Genomic DNA, 19,349 nt, shown 5'->3' with positions numbered 1-19,349 from the left:
CGAGGGAGATCAGAGACTATATTTATTATCACTATCTCCATTTCTATTTCTTTTCCATACATTCCTCCTCGAATTTTCCCCTTCCTCCTCTTGCAGAGGAGCGTCATCATCAGACTAGGCAAATATTGCCCACGTCTTACTCTTCGTGAGCGACGGCCGCTTTAAGAGCTAACCCCGCCTCCTAGTAGTGACGTCACCCACCTCCGCTAATAAAAGCCCCGGGATTCCCTGCTCGCCTTGCAGCAGAGCGAGTGTGCAAAAGTTCAGTTGCCGGCCCGCCGCGTGGCTGGGGGAAGCATCGGGGTGAGGGTTGATTCACTGCCCTCCGTCGTAAATAAGCCCCGTTAACCATGGAGCCCGCTTGTTTCCTTCCGCCTCACGCGTTCCACGGCAGTGTTCTGAGCTCGGATTTATACAAGCCTCCGTCGCCTACGATCGCTTTGCCTAAAACCGACCGGATGGAGCAGCCTAAGGCAGCCGAACCGACCCGGATCATCACCGACTCGGTGACTGGGAGGGCTTATAGCAAAGGCCGTTTGCTTGGCAAGGTAGATGTGGCGTACTTCTTGTCCCCTCCGGTGGGGTGGGATGAGGGGTCCGCAGAACGAGGAGAGAGGGCTTCGCGTTAACTTGTTCCTGAATGGTCACTTAACGACCCCGAAGTCCCTATAGCCGATCCTGGGGGGGGGGGGGGGTTAGTTAAAGGCCCCGCGTCTCCTCGCCCCGCAGAGCATGTTTAATGCTGAAGTGATCATTCTTCTCCGCGTTAGTGGTTGTGAGTATGGAGAGGGAGCTAAATCATCTGGTGTATTTAATGCGAATTACAGTAGGCGAGGCCTGTGAGTTTGCTAGCTGGTGCAGGTATTTGGGGCATGCCGTGGTTAGGTAGCAAAAAGCGCCTTGTTTTCTTGTGGGACGTTTTCCACGTATCGCCCCCCGAGTTTGTCGTTGGTACGTAGCTACATCCCTTCCTTCTCCTCCCCGTCACCACCACGCTTCATGAACCGTGGCAGGCATGTCTGGGCACACCTCCCCACCTTGTTTTGCCTTGAGCGGGCCGGGGTCTGGAGAGAGGCGACATCGAATAGCTTACCTGCAATGGATAGAACTCTCTCCTTTTTTTGCTCTCTCCCTTCCCACGCAGCTGTTACGTTCTTCCTCTTGTCTCTTATTCCTGCCGGTAGTTTGAGAGATTTAACCGGATCCGCCTTGTGTCTTCCCTCAGCGCAGAGGGGTTTTTCTAAGTCAATTTGGTAGACAACTAAACGACTGAAGTCGATGTGAGTCTTTACTGTTGTGAACGAAGCGTTCTGTGAATGGCTGTACACACCTTCTCTGTTGCCGAACTTTGCAAAAGCTATAGAGTGACCTAGAAGGGGAATACCCTCTGTACAGGGCCACAGCTATAATTGAATAAGGGGGAGACAAATGTCCTGGGGCCCCACCAGCTGAGGGACACTTTGCTCTTTGCAGCCCCCCCTCTCTGAAGAAGGCAGGGAGGTGGGGGAGGGCAGGGGCCCAGCTTCACTCTTTGTTCCAGGCCCCATTCTAACCTTGCTGCACCCCTGTCTCCAATATGTTGCGAAACAACAAACATCTATATACTGCTTTTCAACAAAAGTTTCCAAAGTGGTTTACGTATACATAAAAAAATAAGTAAAAGGGCTCATAATCTTAAAAAACACACCATAAGATAGACACCAGCAGAGCCAGCGTGGTGTAGTGGTTAGAGTGCTGGACTAGGACCGGGGAGACCCGAGTTCAAATCCCCATTCAGCCATGATACTAGCTGGGTGACTCTGGGCCAGTCACATCTCTCTCAGCCTAATCTACTTCACAGGGTTGTTGGGAGAAACTCAAGTATGTAGTACACCGCTCTGGCCTCCTTGGAGGAAGAGCGGGATATAAATGTAAAAATAAATAAGTCACTGGAGTTACTGTGCTGGGGACGGATAGGGTGAGTTATTGAGTCCATGCTCAATAAAGAGAATCGCCAAGTTTAAAAGGTTCCTCTTTGCCCAGTTAGCAGGGGTAAACTTGCATTGCAGATTCACAAATCCCCCATGGTTTCATTTGACTGAGTCAAGAATTTGTACTGCAGGATGTCCTAAGTTTTCCTTATTCTTCAAATTTCCTATATACTTGCATGTGAAGGTTGCCCTGGACAGGAGATTTTTTTTTCCTGCTATAGGTCGGGACAGAAGGTAGACCTCAATCCATTGGGCCCATTTCTAGTGGGTTACCTAAGACTGGGGTTGCTTGCAACTGCTCAGCTAGCTGATGCTTGTTTAGATCCCAGTCATTTTTAAGCAAAGGGTACATTCTTGGGATGCTGTCATGCAGATTAGTTATACCAAAACTGTTATGAGATCAAGAGGAGGCAGTTTTGTTTTATAGGCTTAACTCAATCTGGGCCACAGATCTTAGTGTGTGTGGCGATAAAAATGTCGGGTTGAAGTCTCCCACTACTGCCTGCTTTGTGCAAAGCAACATGCCCTAACACAGACTACTTAAGCCAAATTAGTTATGCCCCTACTATAGCCAAAGTGGGTGTTGGGAAAAGATGTGTGGTGAATGCCTACAAGAATAACATGAGTGCTTTTACTCCTATAGAAGAGCCAGTGTGCTGTAGTGGTTAGATGGTGGCAGGCTTGGATCAGTGTGACCTTGATTCAAATCCCACTTATATGAAGCTTCTTGGAACTTGGGACAGATACATTCACTCAGGAATTTGAGGATAAAATAGAGTAACCCATATGCATGCTACCTGAGCTACTTGGAGGCAGGGTGGGAAATCGGTCAATTATTCATCTGAAGACCTGAGGGCTGAATCCTGAACAATAGTTTCAACATGAGATGTTACTTTGGATATGGATATGCAGGTGTCTGTATATGTGTGCATGTTTTTGTGTGAATGACTGTACACACATTCACTTTATAAATACAACAAATATATATATACCACTTTTCAACAAAAGTTCCCAAAGCAGTTTACATAGATATAAGTAAGTAAATGAAATGGCTCACAATCTAAAAAAGAAACATAAGACACCAGTGGATAGATGCCACTAGAGGGATGCTGTGGATGGATAGGGCCAGTAAAGTAAACTTGGGTAGAAGTCCCCTCAAATGCAGGCTATACATAGCAAATGCCCACCAAATGTGTATTACAGTGGGCATTTGCTAACTAGGCGAAGAGGCACCTTCTTAACATGGTGATTCTCTTTATTTAGCAGTGGGAGAGTAACTGGCCCTATCCACCTCCAGCCAGTACCTCCAGTGACTGTTGCTGGTGTCTATCTTATTTATTTATTATTTCTCTGTGTAAACCACCCTGAGCCATTTTTGGAAGGGCAGTATAGAAATTGAATTAATAATAATGTTTGTTTTTAGATTGTGAGCCCTTTGGGTACAGGGATCCATCTTCTTATTTATTATTTCTCTGTGTAAACCACTCCAGAACCTTTTGTTGAAAAGTGGTATATAAATATTTGTTGCTGTTGTTGAATAACTCTGTGTACAGATCTGTATGAATGTACAGTGTACAGACTGTGTGTGCGCAGAACATAATGTGTGAATTGGGCTTCTATCACCCTAGGGTGTAGTTGCCATTCATATTGTTGAAGACTTGGAGGTCTGCAGAGTCTCAGTATCTTTTCAGCAAAAATCTGGAGATTCTCACAAGCATCTCCTACTTTAACAGTAGATTTCTGGCTTATGACTGTGAGGCAACATGAAGGCATGCAAGCAGTCTGATAAAGATGCTGGAACTTAAAGGGATCTAGGAATGATTTCGGTGATTAGAAAAAGAGCCTTCTGTATGCTCTCTGAATGTCCAGCCCTTCCAGCATCCCATTCATCCTTTGTTGCATTCTACTACATCATTCTTTGGCAAATGCAGATTTTGCACAGCAGAATTCTTACCAAAGCCTGCAGAAAATGTGTAATGTTTGCTTAAATGACACATCTAAAGAGGAAAACTTTAATTTTAACAAATGCAGGGCTACCTTAAGGTAGTTGGCTTATATATTTCATGATGTATAGCATTTGCTGGCTCTGGTTTCTTAGGCTATGCATGGGTTTTATTGCTTTGAGACTCTCCCAATGTGTGTTCTGACTTATAAAACCTGTTGTGCTCATTGAGCAACCTATGTAATCAGATTTCAGGAGGGAGAGAAGTGGCAGCATAGACGCTGGAAATCTTTCCACTCCCAGGGAGTGAAGCTGGCATTGTTACAAAGATCGTGCTTTGAAAGAAGGGCAGCGTCTGTTGGTTGCTTTTGCCCCACTTCAAACAGTGATGTGTCACACAGTCTGCTCATCGTGTACAGGAGGGTGTCTTTTAGCTTCCAAATGCAATAGAGAGAATATCACATTTGCCTTTCGCCTGGTAGGATTCAGAACTGCCCTGCCTCTTGCTAGTTCCCTTTTGGCAATACTAGCAAAAAGCAGTTTCTGTGGTGGTGATGCCTAAGCCAGGAGTCTCTTGTGCAGAGAAACTGGTTTCTCTTTTTTTAAAATGTTGTATAGGTGTGAGACTTATTTGGGGTAAGACATATGATGTAGCCAAGGATGTGCTTGTCTCATGCTGGAAAAACCTGTTTCTAGAGTAATCCTTTCAGTGTTAGGTGTCCTGAGAACACGGTCAGCCCACATTTTAGTGAAAGGAGCATGGTACTGGTGGATGGGGGGAGACCCAAAGCAGATGACACACACAGACCAGGACAGAAGGAGATGTGAAGTGAAACTGTCCCTTGAGTAAGTGTTAAACTATAGGCCAAATATAACTGCATTTGCTTTTAATGGGTAGACCAAACAGATTGAGTAGAAATCTCAAATGGGAAACTACCTAACATGCTCCCATGTTTGAATTGTGCAGTTACTTAAGCTAAGTAATGCTTAAACCGATGTATTCAGTTGCACAGAAGCAAATGAAAAGAATTTACTCTTAAATCTTGAGTATTCAAATGGGTAGGATAAACACAGTGAACTTCCCTCTGTTCATTAGCAGGGAGAGAGCAACTGGCCCTATCCATCCCCAGTACACCATTGCTCCAGTGGCTGTTGCTGGTGTCTATCTTGTGTTTCCTTTAAATTGTGAGCCCTTTGGGGACAGGGAGCCATTTTATTCATATCTATGTAAACCACTTTGGGAACTCGATTGAAAATCAGTATATAAATATTTGTTGTATTTGTATTACTTAAAACTTGTCCCACCTGACATGGAATAAAATATCCTCTAGCCATATGTTGGACCAAATCCATAACTTGCATTGCATTACAATATATGTTGGGAGAATGGAACATATGTTTTCAAATCTGAACCCATGAAGCTAGACTCGCACCTCCCTCTAATTCTATGCAGAGTCCTGCCACTCAAGGGAATGCTAAACAAGCACTGGAGCTGGTCTGATCTGTAGTCACCAGGCTAGGTTGGAGCATTACTGTATTTAAATGGCTATGGATGTGTTTGGTAGGTACTCATTAAAGCATGGCTAAGGGTGAGTTCATAGTGGCTGTAACCATGTGATTTGGCATCCATTTTGATAATTTGTGCCTGAGGTTATCTTGAGATGTTAGCAGTAGTGATTGCATTAATGGCATCACCCTACCTAGGGCTGCATCCAGTGTGTTAACTCTGTTTCTTTGCTATTTGTGGGCTCCAGCTCTTGCAGATGTGATCACCTGGCTTTCATCTCTGCTTTCCCGCATTCAGTGCTGTTAGGAAGAGCAGAAGGCTTGAGCCAATACAGATTGCATTACTAGCAGGCATATATCTGGAGAAATTATGGGCTTTTCTCTTCTGATATCTGAGTGAGGGCAGGCACTTGCTCTAGTAACTTGAGAGAACTTTAAACACAACAGGAGTTCTTAAGGATAGATGTGTTTCAAACCTCCTTGACTAATAGTTTCATGTTAGGTTGTTTATTGTATTATAACTATTTTGGATGTGGCAAGTAAGCTGGCTGAAGATCTCAACTACTTATATTGTCAAAGATGAAAAATAGGTTACTCTGAGGCCCTTCAGATGAGTCACTAGTGTATGGGGGTAGACTGTAAGTGGGAAACCTCTGTGGGCTCATCCTCTGATTGTTGCCTCCTTGTTTGCAGGGTGGGTTTGCAAGGTGTTATGAAGTGACAGACCTCTCTAGCAACAAGACCTATGCAGTGAAGGTCATTCCTCACAGCAGAGTGGCTAAACCACACCAACGGGAAAAGGTATGTGGTGTGGAAGATCCTGAGCAAACCAAGGATAGGTGGGGTGGACATATTTGGAAACCAACTCTGAACAGGAATATTTTGTTGACTTGCTGCTGCTTCTTCCAGATAATCAATGAAATTGAGCTCCACAGAGACCTGCACCACAAACACATTGTGAAGTTCTCGCATCATTTTGAAGATACAGATAACATCTATATCTTCCTTGAGCACTGCAGCAGAAAGGTGAGTGAAGGATACACAATTTAAAACACAACAAATATAAAACAGAGTGAAAACAATTAAAACAATTTCACAGAATAAAAAGTTAAAACAATTTCATGGGATGAAAAACAATTAAACAATTAAAAATTTCAGATAAAAGCCTGAGGAAAACAAGTGTGTCTTGACAGCCTTATTTCTCTGATATCCTTAGAAATCTGGCTGGTTCCATGTACTGTTGCTTCACCATTTGAACAGGACTATGTGTTCCCAGACCAAGCACTGGGCATGGTTTCTTATGGGAAGCCAAAGCAGAGCTAATCTGTGAGCTGTTGTAGTCAAAATGCTTTAACATGGTAGATCCAGGATAACAGGCATAGAGCCTGTAGGATGGTTTACATTGAACTAATGCACAAAGCAGGGCTGTATTAGCTTACAGATGGATTTTTTCCCACAGAGACGAGGGAATGTAATGCAATCTTCTGTTGTGATTAGAAATGGTAGGAAGAGGTGGCTTTAGTTATTCATGTGCATAAACCTGCTCAACTAGGTGTTTTCATAGTTGCAAACAAATTGGGTCAGTATCGTGTCAGGCAGTGTTGCTGGCAGCCCTTATCCGAGGATGCTGAGGACCATATAGGCCAGGCTCACCTTGGATCTAATGTAGAAATATTCACTTCAAGTTCTGTGTGAATACTGGATTTACACCTTGCTGCTTGTCACTTGATATTCTCTCTTCCTGTTTATCTTGGCCTCTCTTCTGTAGCATGCTTTAGATGTGTGAAGCATTCACTTAGCAAGCTTATGTAAGATGAGGCTGTCTTACAGCTGCCCTTGGTATAGAACGTGTGGCTTCCGTGCATAGCACTTGTGCTATTTTAGTTGCTTGCTCTTTTGTGGGCAGTTCAACCCACTGTAAACAATAAAACCAGCCATGGTATTTTAACAACTTGGCTGTTCTGGGATAGCTCAAAGTTGGTATAAAACTGTCCAACAGAGATTACATAGTTCACTTCTGCCAAGACACATCAGGTTCAACTCCAACACTTGCACAGGAATTAATTTTTAAGACTAGGTGCTTTGCAGAAATGGAGACTATTATTTTTTTATTCCAAAACTGGTCAAGTTACATTCCTTCACTGATAGTGTGATTTGATTGTCATGGAATTTGTGTATTGGCCTTGTATGATGGCTGTCCAGCCTATCCATCTGCTTTATGACAATCAATTTTGTTTTTTAATTTGGGAATTGATCCAGTAAAGTTTCAGAAAATTGCCCAGGTATTGTGAACAGCCACATGTATACAGAGGACATCATGGAATAAACTGGACTGTACAAAGAGTCTGAATAAAATGCTCTGTTAACAGCAGAACATGCACAGATTTATAAGTGGATTAGACAGTTTGAAAGGTGGAAGGAGGAGAAAGAACGTACTAGTAGTATAGGATAAAGTTCTGGAATGCTTACACAAAAGCATCAATTGTATGCAGGATGTATGAAGGCTGAATTAAATGGAACAAGATTCATTGTAAGATGACACAGTATAAGGTGCTAAAGTGAAAGCCTTTACAGACATTCTCTTGTACACAATGGCCCAGGAGACATAGCTGTCCCTAAATGAGTAGTTTTCTGAGAAACGTGCTTTGATTCTGCAAGTAGCATCTCCTTAGTGAAACCATTTTTTCCTTCCAGTCTTTGGCTCATATTTGGAAATCCCGGCACACTCTTCTAGAGCCAGAGGTGCGATATTACCTCAAACAAATAATCTCTGCCTTGAAGTATCTCCACCTTAAGGGTATCTTGCACAGGGACCTCAAGCTGGGTATGTATAGCATGTTTTCTCCTTTCAAATGTGGGCTAGAACCAATCCTTCTCTCAAGAGTCTCACCTTTAATGGTAAAAGTAGATTTGCACAAAACTCATTAAAATGCAATGGTTGTGCATTCTGATCTCTTGAACATTATCGAAAGGAGTGGGAAGTGTACCCTTAGGGGGTGGTAGTTTTGTAGGGGGTGGCAGCATGCAGAACTCAAAGAGTGCAGCAGTTCTACTAGAGATAGTATCCCTATCACTACTATTTAATCTCCCTGGAGCTGGGGATGGAAAACTTGAGTTTCTCTGAAAGTTAAGATTCTGGGTGTTAAACATGTGCTATCTCTTGAGTTCTTGCTATGTGTAGTCTTGGTGACGTCTTAAGTGCAGAGGTTAGGAGGGAAGTGGTATAGGTTTGTTAACACGTTCCTTTTACTGCAGGTAACTTTTTCGTCAATGAAAACATGGAACTGAAAGTTGGAGACTTTGGTTTGGCTGCCCGACAGGAGCCTGCAGACCAGAGGAAAAAGTAGGTGGCTCAGGGTTCTTTCTGCTGCCTAGGACACTCTTCTCTAGGCCTCTTCTCTTCCCTCTGTGATGCTCTGTCTGCTCATTGCAGGGCAGGAGTGGAGAGGCTTCTCTCACAGTGCCTCCTTGTCCTGTCACCCCACTTTTGCAGCTGTGAAAGAGAATCTGAATGCAATAGTGACAGTGGGACTTGAAATAGACTCCTTTGCTTCAGCTTGGAACTTGGTGGCCAAAGAAACAATGCAGTTACTGTGTGTGCAGTTGTGTCTAAGGCAGAGGCCTTCTCTTTGCACAGTAGAGGGAAACAATGCCAACCTTATCTTGGGTTATGCCTCATGCAAAGTGCCAGTGCAGGCTGCTGCAATAGCTGCAGGCCTGCAGGGTGGGAAAAGGAGTCTGGGGTGGGGGAAGGGATACAACAGGGTGGCAATTCAGCATTATGGATAGGTGCAAGGGGCAGTGGTTCAAAATTCTCATCACAAAGCTGTTCATGAGGCTTCGGGCAGGCCCAGTTGTTGAAGCAAAACAATGGGATTTTGCTGCTTCACTTTGTGCTGGACACCATATGGCTTAAGAATATGCAGTATGACATGTTGGCGGGATATACTGTCAGTACTGAGTCTTTAAAATTGTGGCTCAGTTGGGATACCTTACACTGCAATAAGTCCTCATTTAGATTTAACATACTAAGCTGAAGAAGAGGCAGTTAATCCCCACCAATAGTAGAATTCTTGAATAAGATATGATATTGAAGCGATGAAACTGTTCTTAGAGGGGCCACATTTTGGTTTATTGGAACAATTACCTTAATTCTTCTTGCAGGTACTTGAGAAACTATTCTATTACATACATCTTTGCAGTTGTAAACAACTGAATACTTTGGGGATATTGTTATTATAGAAAAACTTACATTGCAGCTTCAGTGCTGTCTTGATTTGCTGTGCTTCTTGTTGGTGCTTCCTATGTTTTCATGGTTCTCTTGTATTTTATGTATCAAGTAGAGCTGGAGAGGGAAGGGAAATCTGAAAAATAAAGAGGATCCCGGCAGAAGCCAAGCTAAATGTCATAAGTGTACTCTTATTTTCTAGGACTATCTGTGGTACCCCAAACTACCTTGCCCCAGAAGTGCTACTCCGACAAGGACATGGACCAGAGTCAGATGTGTGGTCTTTAGGTTGTGTCATGTAAGTCAAAGCTTGCACTTCATAGAAATAGTTGTGTATCATTTTTTCTGTTAAAGCAGACCTACACAAAGCCCTCATTCTTTGGGGTTTTTTTATGGGGTGGGGGGGATTGCACAGTTGTACTTCCCCATTGCATTGGAAGCAGTATCCAGTGGAATTGCTGGATTAGTGTGTTGTAGTATGGCTTAAAGGCCTGCTAAGTTGCTCAAGGTTTGGCTTAAAACTACTGATCTTGTTGTATTAAAAGCTTGAGCTGGGTAGCAAGTCTGAGAAACTCTAGAGACATTAAATGGATGAAGCATGCAATGTATATCTGGAAACTAACAGCTCAGAAGATTCCAGTGCTGCTGAAAGAGGCTCAACATTCACAGATCTGGGGGGAAATTGTAACATAGCCATAGTTATCACATTGACTTTTGTGGCAGGAGCAAATCCCAATGTGTATTCTCTGGGAGTTGCACACATGGGTAACACTTGAAGAAAAGTCTCTCTATTAGCCTTGGAAATTCCAGTGGGATAAAGGAGGAAGTCATCTTGAGTATGTTGAGGACTTTAAGGCAGTAAGGAGCAGAGACAAATATTGGGAGAGTACTGGTGTATTCTGTGTTCTGCACCAAATTTCCAAAAACATTTGACAAAGGCAGATCTAGAGTGAGGGGTCACCAACTGATTGAAAGCTGCTGGGTTTTGCCTGTGTCCTTTGCTATTAATGTATGGCAGTCTAGAGTTTCAGGCTCAGAAATGGAACCAACGGCCTCACAAAGCTATTAACTTGAGTGAATAGGCAAGCCTGGAGCCCAGCAGCAATGAAAGACTCTTCTCTACAAACTAGATGTAAGCTGATCCTGTGCTAGACGTGAGTTGCTAGCATAGTTGAACTGAGAGGTCTTGGGGCCTATACAACTTAATTCAGAATAGCCTTACTATCTATCTTTCTGGGTGATGTGCAAAGCAGGTAGTTGAAGGACAAATCCGTTGAGCAGTCAGAGCTCAAAACATTACCAGATTCATCTCAGGCTCTATTTACAATTTCTTAAAAACAAATGGAAAAAGTGGCTGGCCTGTGGCTAGCTATTTAGCTTAGGTCCTGTTGAGTAGCTTTCCGGAGTATATGTTAAATCATTTGAAGCTTCAGATCTCTTTGCCGTGGTTAGCCACAATTTCCTGTTAATTTTCACAGCACATTAAATGGAAAGTTTATCTTGAGAGGGAGAGGAGAGTGGTCTTGAATCAGCAGCTGATTATGCAGAGGGCAGATCTCTGCCTCCCCCTCCTTGCCCACTGTTGCATGAACTTGGCTGGATGCAGAGTCCTTGTAGACACTGGTCCCTAAAAGGCTATTAGCTCGGATCACATGGGAAATGACTGACTGTCAGCTGCCATCCGGATGTGCCTCCGGTCTAAAAGTACCTGGAGCAATAGCAGTGCCTTATGAGCTTTATTACAAGGAATGCTTAAAGCTGGGTGTTGCCTCATCTCAACTTCCTCTCGAGCTGCCAAGTCATGTGCAGATGATAGAGCATGTTAACTGCAGGGCAGCTGTGTCCTCAGATTTCCCTAGTATTTGCTGCTCATCACCATCTCCTCCCCTTCATCTTTTCAGGTATACTTTGCTGTGTGGAAACCCCCCTTTTGAGACATCTGATCTCAAGGAGACCTATAAGTGCATCAAGCATGTATCGTTTACACTCCCAGCATTCCTTTCCATACCAGCCAAGAATCTGCTTGTGGGCATCTTGAAACGCAACCCACAGGAACGCTTGACACTGGAGGAGATCTTGGATCATGAGTTCTTCACCAAAGTGAGCAGCAGTCTTTTTTTCCATTGTTTAAGTTTTGTCAAGGTTACTACTGGGATAGAAAGCTGGGCTGAGATGAAGCACAGTCAAGTCTGTCCATAATGTTGGCCTAGGACATAGTATGCTCTCCTCCTAGAGGCGAAGTCTTCACCTGAAACCTATCATTGGCCCCACCAATATAGAGATGGCAGTGTCCCTTTAAGGGTGTTAGCTTCTGGAATCCTGCCTGGATTGCAATTTAGATAATTACATCCTGCTCTTAATTAACACTTCTAATCCTCAGATGTTATTTTTTGTTCTGGCCTGTATTGCTGGGCAGCCTGTTATACCCTTGGCAAAGGTGTATTTTATCAGAGGACATCTCCAATAGTATTCTTAAAATTCACTAAGATTAAATTGGCCAAATCTAACCACTGGTAAGAGAGGCCTATAGGATCTGGTAGCTGTTTTACTATATTGTGTGCAATCTGTTCTGGTGCTTAGCTCAGCTTTGCTAATGGTCTCCATTTCCTAGGGCTACACGCCTGATAAGCTCCCACCCAGCAGCTGTGTGATGGTGCCAGAACTGAACCCCCCCAACCCTGCCAAGAGCTTGTTTGTAAAGGTCACAAGGACACTCTTTGGGAAAAGGAAGTCCAAAGGTACGTTGTGCTCTGGTTCTGGTAGTTGGCTTCAGTCCCCAAGAATACTTATTGGGGTAACGTGAATCGAGCCCCTGAGCTGCCCAAAGGTATCCCTTCGTTCTCTGATTTGGATGCTGCTTCTGCAGTGTCTAGAAACCTGGGGATGCTAGAATGGGCAACAAACGAAATGACACTGCAGCTTTTCACCATCTGAGACAGATGCATTGAAAGTATGGGAAGAAATTGTAACTTGGATCTCTAAACAGTCTCTCCACTTGGGTGGAGCCAGGGGAGGGCCTTTAATTAGACAGTTGCCTTCAGTGGCAAGTGCATATAGGGCAGCAATTGCATGGCCTTCTCAACAGGCATTGCCTCATGTGACTGCTACTCTAAGGTCTCAATTTTAGGAGCTGTTTTACTGTTTTTAAAGTAATCTATTCTGGATGCTTGTATACTGGTTTATTGTGGTGTTATCAGTTCCCATTTGTGTATATTATATTTGTTCTGGTTTTTATTTCTTGGCTGGCCAACAGCTGTAATTAAAAAAAATTGATTGATTGATGTGGCTGCTACTGGCCTGCCCCTCTTCTCCTCCAGGGGCACCCTCTACCTACTGCTGCCACTTTTTCTGCAGCTGCAGCAGCTGGCTTGGTCTCCTGGGGGAGAGAAGAGTGTGGTGTTGGGGAGAAGCATTCTAGTCTCCTCCATTTCTTCTTCCAGGAGGAGGCCAAGCCAGAGAAGGCTGGTCATTGCTGCAGGTGTGGTGATAGTGGCAGTGGGTGAGCAAAGAATAGCCTGGGAGGGGGAAGGAAAAGGGGCAGTAGCTAGTTCTGGCCTGGGGTGGGGGTGGGAAGGGATGGCAGCAGCTGGTTCTGACCTAGGAGTTGGGCTGGCCCTACCAGGCCATTTGTCAAGGTGATGTCACCCCTGAGTAGAGCTAGCAGCCAAGTTAGAATTCTCTGCTGATTCTGTGATTTAATAGAATGGGGGAAAACCTGTTCTGGTGTCTGACGACCCAGCTGCCACTTGATCTCATAAGGCCTCCAAATCTGCCTACCTGTAGAACTCGCCTGAAGCCATATCTGCAGGCCTGTCCTGCAGTCCCTCCTAGGATTGCTTAGTTACTAACTTCCCCTTCCTCCTTTTCTAGTTAAGAAAGCTTCCTCGGAAGAAAGAGATGATATCTCCAAGTTGGTAACAGGCCTTGTGAAGACCTCAATCTGTAGGCAACTGAGCCATAAAACTGTGGAAGGGAATGAGGTAAGCTACTGGCAGGAACTTAGCTAGCCCGTTGCCTCTTCCAGGCAAAGGGAGGTGGGGAGTAGTCCTGGTAGGTGCTGAAACTGCCAGGGAGGAAAGAGGGAAAAGGGACAAAATATGCTAGACAGTTATTTTTTTATCTCTTCCCAGGTCACCCCCTTGAATGCTCTGAGTCCTAATTCCAGCCCTGCAGAGACAGTAGCAGAGGAGGGTTCACACAAGTCTATCTCCAAGTCCATCCGTGGGACTATGGCTAGTAGTTGCGAAGGTGAGATATCAATAGGTCTCAACAGCAGTACCTTTTCTACAGGGTTCCTTGGTTGGGTGAAGTGCTTTTGGGAACTGCCCCACTGTGGAGCAATTGCAAGTAGAACAATTTTAATATAAGGAGCAAATTGGTAAGACACACTTGATTGTGGACAGCAGGATCCCCAGGCAAATAAGGCTCTGCAAAGTATTGGAGCTCAAGCAAACTGCATCTTAACAGGAAGGGCTGCTGCCTTTGCACCCTGCTTGTAAGCTTGCCAGAAGGAAGACACTTCATTTGCTCCTGTTTCAAATGAGTTAGATGAGCTTCTGGTTCAATCCAAGAGGTCTTGTTGGAGATGGCTTAATTGCTCAGCATGGCAGACTTCATCCAAGTTGGATCCAGTAGATCAAACCTTGAGTGAAGCCTCTAGTAAACCAAACATACTTTGAAGTTTTCTGCTGAGTTTTGAGCTTTGGCAGTAATCCAGTGGGAAACCTCCCTTAAAGCTTGCTCCATATACCGTATGCAGGACTTGTTTCAGTGACAATCTTCCTCTCCCTCCCCCTCCAGTATTTGAAGACTGTGTTACGGCATCAGCTGTCATTGAATCTGCCGTTGGGCTCCTGAAGAGCTGTGTGTCTCATATGCCACCAGGTAACTTCTAAAGCCTCAAACTGTGTTTCTTGTAGGAATACTTGGATGTCTCATCAGGACAGCTGGAGAAAGGCCTGCTGTGTTAGATGTTAATATTTAGGAAGGAAATGTTAATATTTAGTTCAAGAACAGAACTAAGTGCAGTTGTAGCTCTTCTAGGCTGCTTCTGAGGCTTTGCATTTTTATTTCTATGGGCTTCAACCCTGCCTCAGTGTTGCAGGCATATGGAACCAAAAGAGCATAAGGGGAAGGGGGAGATGCCAAGTCTTGGTCTTTATCAGCTTATTTCACTCCCACACTGATCAGACTAGTCATGCAGCAAAGATTTTGGAAGAAATAGGGAATCCACCCTGCATCATGGTCACTTGGTTTGAGAAGATAGAGAACATCCTGATGGAATACAGTGACAAAGGGTGGAGAGCTGTCATTTTAAGAGTGGGGCAGCAGTGAGATGTAATCTAAATGTGAGCTTATCAGCAATTTAATTAGGACCATAGGGATGGGAGTAATAGCACTTTTGGGTGCCTGGTATGATGGTAGGACAGCACTGAACATGGGATGGCATGAACCTCTTCAGTGCCACCTTTGGGATGAACTAGTGAGGAGCTTCATGCTGTCTGCTGGCCTGAACGTTTCTACCTCTCCTGATGTCATTTTCAATGCCTTTTTCCCCCTGTGCAGCTGAGAAGAATCCTGCTTCCCTGGCCTGCCATGAGCACTTTGTTTGGGTGAGCAAGTGGGTGGACTATTCCAACAAGTATGGCTTTGGCTACCAGCTCTCCAACCGCAGCATTGGTGTTCTGTTCAATGATGGAACTCACATTATCCTCTCTGCCAACTGGAAGTGAGTTTGAGACATGGATTGCCAAAGCTTCTGGGGCTGGGAGTGTAGACTTGGTATCCTTTAGTTGGGACACAGGGCTTCCTGATCTGTTTCTGGGGAAAGGCAAATGGCAGAATAAAAGAAGCAAATCATTAGGAAACTGAAGGTTTAGGAAGGGGACACTTAGCCAAGGCTGCCACTATAAAGAGATAGCTTAAAGCAATAGATTGTATCCTGTAGGCAGTTATAAAGTTGAGATTACCTGCTTAAGGAAGATGGTACCAAGTTTTGTCAGCAAGATCTTTGCCTTGAGATGCTGCATAAGGCCTGATGCTAAAATGCCTTAAAGGAGACAGACAGACAACCTTATGAAGCTCAGATGTATTTGGGCTGCTCCTGTAGAGCATGGCAGAAGTGGCTTTGCCTCTGGATAGAGAAGATGGCTTCTTGCTGTGCTGAGGTGTTAGGGGACAGTGTCTTCATATGCTGCAACTTGGTTGCTGTAGCTGATCTCCTTCTCTTGCCCTACAGGAAAGTACATTACAACTTGACCAACAGCAAGCATTTCTCCTTCCCAGCTTCAGCAGTTCCCGAACAGCTACAGGGACAGATGAGTGTCTTGCAGTACTTTGCTTCATATATGGAGCAGCATCTCATGAAGGTAAATAATTGCTTGGCTCGAGTGTGTAGTTAGAGTTTACTCAGTTGCATTGGCTTGCTGGCAGCCAAGCTGGATGAAAATGGAATGGCTAGCTTCAGAAGTATTGATCTGGACCACATTTATGGTCTGGTATCTTCCCAAAAGACTTTCAAGAGATGCAACTGAAACATGGTGCACACTGGGCCAGTTCAAATGAGCAGTGGCCACTATGTGATAATGTCAGGGCCTCAGCAAGAACACTCCCACCCTGATGTATCTGGCAGATGTGCTGATGCTTTTTTGGCACATCCTCTAATCACATGTGGGGTGTTAATCTGAACCCAAGACCTCCTGCATGCAAAGCAGATGCTCTCCTACAGAGCTGTGGCCCCTCCATGCATTTAAGGAAGTTCCAACTGCAATGATGCAGTGGGGAGAAGATGAAACTTCCTCCTTAAGGCTGAGTTGGAAGTGGGATTAACCAATTTGGCTTAATTTAGCCTACACTTCTACTAAACAGATTTTAGATCTGAGCTACTATAATTCCGGGGTAAGCAAAGACATTGCTGAACTGCTCCATGTCTTGGCAAAGTGCTAGGGATAAGTTTATAATGGAGAAGACTTACTGGACTAGGCAACCTGTTTGTTGGCATTTCTTCTACATGCTAAGTTCTCTGTCCTTCAAAGGGAGGAGACTTGCCCAGCATAGATGAGATTGGACAGGTGCCATTGCTACTCCTACAATGGGTGAAGACTGACCAGGCCTTACTGATGCTCTTCAGCAATGGAACCTTGCAGGTATGTAATGGCTCCAAGGTATCTTGGCAAAGAAATATCAGGGCCTCTGTGTATGGCCATCTTGTGTTCAGTCTCTCTGACTATCAAACCTTTAGGGAGGTAACAAAGCTAGAACTTCATACCCAGCACCTACAAACCAGTTACTAACAGAACTCTGTGTAGTGTATATCCATCTCTCTAATACTGGAAACAATTTCTTATGAAGAAATAGAATAGATGTGAAGCTCTGTTGTGTAGAAGATCTACAGTTCTGTCATCCTCTGCAACTTTGAGTGGTATCTGGTGTGTTGTAGTAATGACTTACAGTCACTTTAAAAAAATGCTTGAACAGATCAGATCTCCTGTAGACCCCTTTCTTTCCATCTGGTTCGCCAGCCTTTGAGCAGCTTAACTTGGTTTTCCCTATAGACGTGTGGGGGCACTACCAAACGTTTGCAATATGCTAGTGGATACCTGGATGCAGGCAGTAGCTGATGCCAAAAACCACAGTTTGGAGGATTCCTAAAGAGTAGGGTTATCTTGATGAAAGCAAGTGTTGGCCTTGTGTATTAAGACTCTGATATGTTCCATCTTTCCAGGTAAACTTCTATAATGATCATACCAAGGTGATTTTTAGCAAACCTGATAGCTCCTGCCTCATCACCTACATAAACCGTGATAGGAATTCCTACACCTACAAGCTCAGCAGTATTGCAGAACTTGGCTGTTCCCCAGAGCTTCAGCGTCGGCTCAAGTACATCCTTAAGCTGCTACAAGAGCGAGCAGATGCTTGAAAGCTAGAGGGTAGACCTTCTGTCTTCTTGAACTTCTGCTCTTCCACAAACTGTTACCTTCATGACAAATGAGATGCAACTATAGACGCCACCACACTTCTCCCACAGTGGATGACTAATCTTTTAGAAGGGGAAAATACTTCAAAACCAAAACTGCACAGATATAGCTCTGGGCAGCTTATCTTCAGGATTCATCAGCCTCTGGATGCCTACCACCAACTGCCTCTTTCAACAAAAGGATTTTCACTTTGCTTTGACATGACTGCGCCAGTCCACAGTGGAGAGGAGGTGCAGGGGTGGAAGTTAAATGCCTTAAGTCTACTCCTGTGTGACTATTGCACACTTGGATATGCACATGGTTGCGGGCAGGGGTGTGTGCAGGTGGAGAGGGGGAAGAATCTGTGCTCTGTATGGGGAACAATTGACTACAGTAGGGGGAAATGCCCAGACAAACCTTTTTAAGAAGTTGGTTGCTGGGGTTTTTGTCCAGTGCCTAACGCCAAACACTTGGTATAGATCAGATCTTGGTGTAGAGCTTGGCATCTCAGAGGTGGATGGGTGGACTGGCTTGTGTATGAGTGCAACATTAAAATGGCTTTAACAATGAGCTGGTTCAAGCACTCACAGCACGGTCATTAGCTGCCCATGGGCTGTCTTGTGCTACTTGAAGTTGCATCGCTTGCCAGTCCTTGCTAGGCCTATGAGTCAGAGCCAAGCAAGAAAGCTGTGAATTGGGAGTGTCTGGGGCCACCCAGGAAAGAGGGGAGGACGCCTTTGCAGCAGAGCAGCTGTAGCATAGATGACCTCTCTGCAGAGTGGTAGGCAGTCGGGGAAATGGCTTCCTTGCCTAGCTTGGAACTGCTAACAGTTAAGATGTTTGGGAGACTGTTGCTGGCTGTCTCCCAAGGCTGGCAGGGAAGACTTGCTGCAGCTCCTAGTTTCAAAGGAGTTGGGGATATGAGTGTTTAGTCTTCAGCCTTAGATCAGGGTCAATTCAGGCTTCTAGTGCTGCTGTTTTGCACTTGAGGCTGTGATGGTACTTGTTGCATAATGGAACTGTTACACTAATTAGGCAAATGGGGCTTATTTTGTGTGTGTGCTGAGACTGTGAACCTCCCTATCTTGCCTCAGTTTTTCAGCTGCTTTCATTCCAAGATGCAATAGAGGGATTCTATAACTTTGCTTGGTACAGACTTGAACAGCTTAAATAAAAGCTGCACACTTGGTGTTTGAACTTGATAGACTGTTGGAGTCTAAATGGTGTAAACATCCAATGAGATTTATTTATGTATTTATATGAACTATTTATTTTGCACCTGTGTCCTATCAATCATGCACACCATGTCTCCAAAACTAAGCAGTTTGGTTACAATAAATTTCCTTTTTAATAAAAGTAAAGGTCAGTATTGTGGCGATTCATCTTTCATGAACAGTGGTCTAGATGAGGCTACTGGTGGGGCTGGCTTCCTGCTTGGCCCATAAGCTCTACTACTACACATTTATATACTGCTCTTCCTCGAGTGTCCAAAGCAGTTTACATACAAAAAATAAAATGGTTCCTTGTCCCCAAAGGGTTTACAGTCTAAAAGGAAAGGTAGACACCAGCAACAACTGTTGGAGGGACACTTTGCTGGGACTGGATAGGGCCAGTTGCTCTCCCATGCTAAACATAAAGAGAACCACCACTTTAAAAGAAGCTGCTTTGCTCAGTTATGGTGGTTCACTAGTCTAGAATACTACAATATATTTCTACTACTTGAAAGTTGTTCCACATCAGTTCTTGCT

The 19,349-nt window shown here is 44.3% G+C and overlaps 1 protein-coding gene across 1 annotated transcript; it reads left to right on the top strand.

The window, feature by feature from the left end:
* The first annotated feature begins 226 nt into the window (after nt 1–226).
* PLK3 (polo like kinase 3) lies at nt 227–18,970 on the top strand. Its single transcript, XM_053250683.1, has 15 exons — nt 227–548; nt 6,112–6,219; nt 6,328–6,444; nt 8,113–8,242; nt 8,674–8,761; nt 9,849–9,944; nt 11,548–11,746; nt 12,258–12,384; nt 13,517–13,626; nt 13,777–13,894; nt 14,447–14,530; nt 15,212–15,374; nt 15,885–16,014; nt 16,681–16,791; nt 17,370–18,970. The coding sequence occupies exons 1-15, from the start codon at nt 351–353 to the stop codon at nt 17,562–17,564; spliced, it is 1,974 nt and encodes a 657-aa protein (XP_053106658.1). The 5' UTR covers nt 227–350; the 3' UTR covers nt 17,565–18,970.
* Nucleotides 18,971–19,349: the final 379 nt, after the last annotated feature.

This window comes from Hemicordylus capensis, chromosome 4, assembly GCF_027244095.1.
Source record: "Hemicordylus capensis ecotype Gifberg chromosome 4, rHemCap1.1.pri, whole genome shotgun sequence".
Classification (NCBI taxonomy): domain Eukaryota; kingdom Metazoa; phylum Chordata; class Lepidosauria; order Squamata; family Cordylidae; genus Hemicordylus; species Hemicordylus capensis.
Note: the sequence above shows the minus strand (reverse complement) of the source record. Positions and strands in the feature narration are given on the sequence as shown.